General features: G+C 49.3%; 1 protein-coding gene across 1 annotated transcript in view; it reads left to right on the top strand.

The window, feature by feature from the left end:
• Positions 1 to 1,752: 1,752 nt before the first annotated feature.
• Positions 1,753 to 6,429, top strand: part of TMPRSS9 (transmembrane serine protease 9) — a 50,678-nt gene continuing 46,001 nt past the window's right edge. Inside the window, exons 1-4 of the mRNA XM_075071353.1 lie at positions 1,753 to 1,894; positions 3,336 to 3,463; positions 5,167 to 5,234; positions 5,792 to 6,039. Of these exons, the coding sequence (XP_074927454.1) occupies positions 1,753 to 1,894; positions 3,336 to 3,463; positions 5,167 to 5,234; positions 5,792 to 6,039 (586 nt within the window). The remainder of the gene's footprint in view (positions 1,895 to 3,335; positions 3,464 to 5,166; positions 5,235 to 5,791; positions 6,040 to 6,429) is intronic.

Genomic DNA, 6,429 nt, shown 5'->3' with positions numbered 1-6,429 from the left:
AACTCATTGCCAGAGGATGTTGTGAAGGCCAAAACTATAACAGTGTTCAAAAAATAATTAGATAAGTTCATGGAGGATAGGTCCATCAATGACTATTAGTCAGAATGCTCAGGGACGCAGCCTTGTGCTCTCGGTGTCCTAGCCTCTGACTGCCAAAAGCTGGGACTGGATGACGGGGAATGGATCATGCAATAATTGCCTTGTCCAGTTCATTCCCTCTGAAGCATCTGGCACTGGCCGCTGTCAGAAAACATGATCCTAGATGAACCATTGGTCTGACCCAGTATGGCCGTTCTTATGTTCCTGTATGGAGCCCAGTAATTTATGGCTGAAGTAGAACAGATCTTTTAGAACAACATCAAAGTCAGAAAGGCATCCAGTTAGTCACGTTGAAAGGAGATAAAGACACAGTTCTCTAAGCTACTTCAATAAACACAAGTTTAAAAAAGAGACAGACAGAGACAGAACAACCCAGGTCCTTTGTCTTTGCTAAAGTGAGAGAGCTCAGAACCTGCTTGGAGATGAGCTGACAACCATGGCTAACTAGCCTTATGCCAGTGTGGCTCTTGGACATAAGCAGGGTACCCATCCCTGTGTACTGCTATGCTAATGGCACATCTCACACTGCTGAGGATAGTCAGTGGTGCAGCAGCTGCCCTCACAGGCTTGGAGATCATGTGCAGACGAGAAAAATAGGCTGTGTGCGTGAAGAGGAACTGTGTAAGGCTGGCCCTTAGCTTAGAATAGACAAACTCTGTACACCTTTTGGATTCCTATTAGCTCTGCAGGGTCATCCCAGCTAAGAAAGAACAAGCTGGAGTCCGTTACTGCCTGGGCAGCACCAACGGGGCAGTTAGCAAAGTTGTCTGATTGCAGAGTCTCTTTGCAGATGATGAATGAGCCAGAAAGAGCCCAGTTTGACCCTCAGAGCCCAGGATTTGCTGAGCTCTACCACTGATGACACTTTTGCAAAGTGACTTTTCATAGCAGAACTATGCTTGAACTAGTGTAAGAAGAGGGACTCAGGGAATGATCTGAGCAAAACATGAACGTAACAATGAAATGGAACCTGCAAGGCCACAGCAGAAAAAACGAGGGGTTCCTTATAGCAAGCAGTGAACCTCCAAAGCCTTGGGGAGTTAGTTCAATGAAGAACCCAAACAGGTGGTTTCTGAGCTGAACTATCCAAACTTCTTGGGTCTGCAGAAATCTGGTCTAGAAACCTCCACAGCACAGGCTGCCATTAGCTTTCCAGCCAATCTGGAAATATTGCCTCCTTATGGCTGCAGTATCAAGCAATTCACTTGCCATCCATACTGGAACCCAAAGCACAGAGCACATACCAATATCACATGATGGATCAAAGGAGTTACCCACATGTTTGAGTTTGGGGAGAAAATCCAAGCTGGGTTTTGTTGTGTCAAGGGGTTTCCCATCCTAGCTCTCTAATCACTGCAACATCATGGGGAAACGAGGGTACTGGCCACTGGTGCCTGGCCAGTGAGGTGACCAGAGTGACTGATGTCTCAGACCCTGTAACCCTGATCTAGTAAAAGAGCCCTTGGCTCATAACATGACACATGTTCTGGAGAAGTGATGAGTACTGAGACCTCATGTGTGATGCTCTTCCTGACTGATAACACCCAAGTTGGGCATCTTGACATGAACGTATCTGAGATCTTACATGTTGTCCCAACATGCCCACTCCTTCTTTTCAAACACCTAGGTCACCTGTAGAGTTGTTTTGAAAGCATGGAACAAACGGACCTAGCTCTAAAGCCAGCAGTAGACATAGAGAGGGTGAGATTGGCGGCACCCAGCACCTGCTGTAAGGTAACCATCGCAACTGTACTCGTGGGTGGCTTTGTTCTCCTTTCCCTGGGCATTCTAATGGGTAAGTTTGCAGTTGGATCTGCTCTTACTGTTTATAAGCTACAAAGGAAAAACTGTCTGTGAATAACAGGCTGGGCAATCAGTGCCAGTGTCCCAGGCCTGTTCTCCTATGGCAGGTGAACCTCAAAAGACAGGACATTTGGGTTCAGCTCAGATACTCAGCCAGGAGTTAGATGCTTTTCCAGACCTTCACTGAACTCATGAGATCTGGATGGGAGATTTTCTCAACAGCAAAGCAAGGCACTGATGAGCTCCCACTCAGTCCTCTCTGTCCAAGAATGGCTGCCATCACAGGGGGACAAGGAGAGGTAGAAGAAAGAGGAGGAAGATAGAGGAAGTCTTCTGATGATGACACCAAACAGTGATGCCCTTCCCCTCCCCTCTGTGAGGGAGTATAGTCGCCTCTCACTTTATGTATCCTTTCAGTCTCTCATCTCTACCTCCAAGGTCCTGCTCAATGTCACCCTGACTCTGCCCCACTCTTTTCCTCCTATTCCTTCTCCTGTCATCTAGGGGGGGGCCTCTCCCTCTGCCCTTTACACATCCTCTTCTAGATGCTGTCCCTTGCTCCTGGGGTTCCCTCCCTCTGCTTCTTTGCCAGCTGACCCCTCCAGGCTCACCTCTGCATTCAAATGCTGCCACAAAGCCACATCCTCTGCATGGCCTTTTGGTGCTAATTCCCAAGCCCAGAGTTGTGGATGAACTCACTGCAATGCTCTCGCATTCAGGAAGGCTTGATCACCCAGCAAAGTGCTGCAGCTGCGGGATGGTTTGCTATATTGGGACCAGCTGTGACACTGAGACTATAAGTGTGAGATTGTTGCAGGGCTCCACACACCACTGAATATTTCCTGCCCCTGCAGGAAATGAAAAGCAGCTCTAGGAGGATGAAAATAAAATCTTAATGGCTACTTCTTGGTTTCTTTTTCTACTCTATGCTTATCCCAATAGCAATATGTTTATTCCAACTGCTAAGCACAGTCCAGATGGCTGAGACCCTGTCACGTGACTAGAGCTGGGATTAGCAAGAGTATCACTAATGTTTTTCAATGAACTAAACTATATTGTTTCTAGGCCCTTTGCTGCCTTGAACGCTGAGAGCGCCCCCAGCGCTAATACGACTTCAGACTTTTGACATTCAACTTAGATAAAGAGTCAGGGCAAAATTCTTGTCTTATATCCACATGGGGAATCCCACCTCTGGCATTTTGCTCTTCCTGTCTGCATGGAGCCTCCAAGATGCTAATGGAAAATCAGGGGAGATGTGTGCTGTAGGAAGAGCACAAAATCAAAGAGGCACAAGGAAGAGGGGAGACGGATAATCTTGTTTTTAAAATGGGTGATTTCCAAAGCTTAGAAGCTGGCCCAGACCCCTAGATGTTGTCAGCTTCCAAGTCTCCTTTACTTGTCTCCCTTGTGGAACTCTTGACCTCTGTCTGCAGCTTATTGCTCTGCACAAGAGCTCACCTTTGAGCACACCGTGGAACTGAGAGGAATTGCATATGACAGCAGTTTACAAAGGGAGAACTCGGACTACTCCAGGACATTGACTCCCACTCTGGAAAAGCTGGTGAGTTGGATTCTTCCATGGGTAACCAGAACTTTCAGTGAAAGTCCCAGCTGCCTGTGCATTGCACGGCTGTGGCTCCAACTCAGCAGGAAGCAGCCCCTAGAGAGAGAGGATGGGAGTCTCTCATTACACGGCACTGGCTCCTCTTGTGGTTTAAAGAGACACCTGGAGCTCCACTGTCAGCCTCATCCTGATTTCCTCAGCTCAAAGGATGCAGTGGCCATGACATGGGGTCATGGGAATATTAGAAATAAAAGAAAAATGGTGCAAGGAGGGGGGTGTTCCTCTGACATTGGCCAGGGGTCCCAGAGAGCCCCCTGCCATTAGTATCTGTCAGAGGTGACCCAACGAGTGGTGATGGTAGAGGAGTCCGTACTTCAGAGACACTTTTGGAAATCACAGGGGTCTCATGCTCTGGGAAATGTACTAGGCTGCAGAAGTGACACAGTACAGACTCAGGTGAGCAAGGAACCTGCTCAGCAATCATCTGCAACATTCCTGGCAGGTGGGAAAGGGCTGGCAGGGACCGACCTCCTGATATTGTGGGTTTGGATGTCCTGACCCACCTGGAACATTCTTGGGTTGCTGCTCTGCAAAGAAGAGGCGGTGGAGGCAGCAGAAAGGGGAAGTGGTTGATTCTGTTGGAGGAATGGGGAAGGTGATGCTGCCATGCTTGTGGCATCCTGCATAACTGCACAGATTGAAGGAAAATGGCACAGGGAAAAGCAAACAGAGACTGAGGATGGGAACAGATGGAGGAGTGGAACATGCCTACTCAAAGCTAAGGACACTTGGCTAAAAGCCAGCTGAGATGGTGGTTCCAGTGGTACCCACAGCATGTTACTCATAGAATATCAGGGTTGGAAGGGACCTCAGGAGATTATCTAGAGTCCAACCCCTTGCTCAAATCAGGACCAAGCCCCCAGACAGACTTTTGCCCCAAGTCCCTAAATGGCCCCCTCAAGAACTGAACTCACAACCCTGCGTTTAGCAGCCAATGCTCAAACCACTGAGCTATCCCATCCCCTACCCACTCAGCTTTGGCTCATCACGATGGAGGGGCAGTGGGGCTTGCAATGCTATTCAATCAAAATAGATTGAATAGCATTGCAAGCCCCATGCGCAAGTGGTCACAGTGCTGCTAGGTTTGTCGATGGAGGGGCTGCGGGGCCAAACCTGAGCGAGCACACCGGGCAGTGGGGTGGTCAGTGCTGCTCCTCCTTGCTGCTACCATGGAGCTGCCTCCTGCACCAGGGCTCCCCCCTAGGGCCTACCCAGCTTCACTTTGCTTCCAGCAGCTTGTGTCCCTTCTCAGGGATGGGGAGGGACACTGCCCATATTTGGGCCATGCTGGAAGGCAAGCGAGACACTGGGGCCAGCAGCTGCAGTGGGGATCTCTCTAAAGGGACTGACAGTGCGTACCAAGGGAAAAATTTCGGGTGGCACCTCTGGGTGGTTCTACTTCTTGTGTACAGGCTGGCTTTCAACTGGAAAAACAGCTTTGTGAAAACAGCTCTCTGGAGCTAGATGGCAAGGAGGTTAAATTGCCCAGGGCGTTGGGGGCGGTGGGCTCAGGAACTCAGACTCACTTCTCAGACACAGCTCCCCAAGGTTCTCCAGCCCTGGTTTCTTCTCCCCAGGGCGTTTTACTTAAAGAAAATCGGAGCCAGTGATTGCTGGCCTCACTCTTCTTTGCCTTATAGTTTCTGACCAGCTTCCAAGGCTCTCCGCTGGAAGGGAGCTGTGTAGGCTGCGCTGTCCTGGCGTACAGGTGAGTGTGTGCTGCTCTGTGACCCCTACAGCCAGTCATGGAGTACTGCGGCTCCATGAGTCCGGCTGGATTGACTTCTGGTCACTATCTTTTTTGGGGGGGAAGATTTATTAATTTTTTTTGTCAAAAAGTGGCCTTTTGCTAGCTCTGGGATTTTTTTTCAAACATTTTCAAAAAATGTTGAGTATTTTTAATCCTTATAAAAATGTGATTAAAATGGTTGTCATGATTTTTTTGACAAAAACAATTTTTTGGTAAAACAAAATGTGGTTCATTTTGTAGATTACATTTTCAATAACATTTTTGATAAAAAAAAATGTAATTATCGATATTTTTCATTAACCTTTTTAAAGCAAGCGACAGGCCCATTCTGAACCCTCCAGACCAGAAGCAGTGTGGAAACCCTGACGTTTTATTACTGAGCAAATAGGTTGGCATCTACCCACAGGCTCCCCCAGGAGCACTGTGGTTTGGGGCCAGGGACGCGTGGAGGGAGGTCACAGCTCATCCTTGCACTGTCCTGGGAATTGTGTTCAGTGAGTCTTTTCCTCCAGCAGGAATGGGAACTCCAGTGTGATTGTCCATTTCCGGCTGCACTTCAGCCCTCAGGCTTCCTTGCCTTTAAGCTCCAGCGTGGAGGAAGAGGCCCTCAGACATGGGTTGGCTGCAGCACTGAGGGAGCAGGGCATCCCGCTGGCCACCTATGGGACCATCGCCTCGGCCTCTCTCACAGGTAAGCATCTCCTGTCCCTGCCAAGAAGCACAAAAGGTTCCCTCCTCAGGCTGGGCCTATCGCCAGAGAGAAGTAACCTGAGCACTGGCTGATAACAGGCAAGGACTGCACTTAGCAAAGCCACAAACAATTTTCTGGATTAGACCAATCATCTCAAGGCTTTAGCTTTATCTCTGTTTGGGTTTTAAAGCCCAATTCAATCTCCCTGGGAGATGCTAGCTCTGGTTCGCTCCAATGGATTGACTAGCAAGCATGGGCGCCAGGTTTGGGTGGTGCCCAGTACGTCCATAGGATGGATCAGGGCAACCGCCCCAGGCCCCACGCTTTGTGGGGCACTGTGCTTTATGGGGATGTGGGGTCCAGGGCAGCCCGGAGGGGTTAGCGGGTGGCCTGGAACCAGCAGCAGCAGGCAGGGCTTGCTCTAGGCACCAGCACTCCAAGCATGTGCTTGGGGTGGCACTT

The sequence above is a fragment of the Chelonoidis abingdonii genome, chromosome 11, assembly GCF_003597395.2.
Source record: "Chelonoidis abingdonii isolate Lonesome George chromosome 11, CheloAbing_2.0, whole genome shotgun sequence".
Lineage (NCBI taxonomy): Eukaryota > Metazoa > Chordata > Testudines > Testudinidae > Chelonoidis > Chelonoidis abingdonii.
The sequence above is the reverse complement of the archived record's forward strand: the minus strand, read 5'-3'. Positions and strand labels throughout refer to the sequence as shown.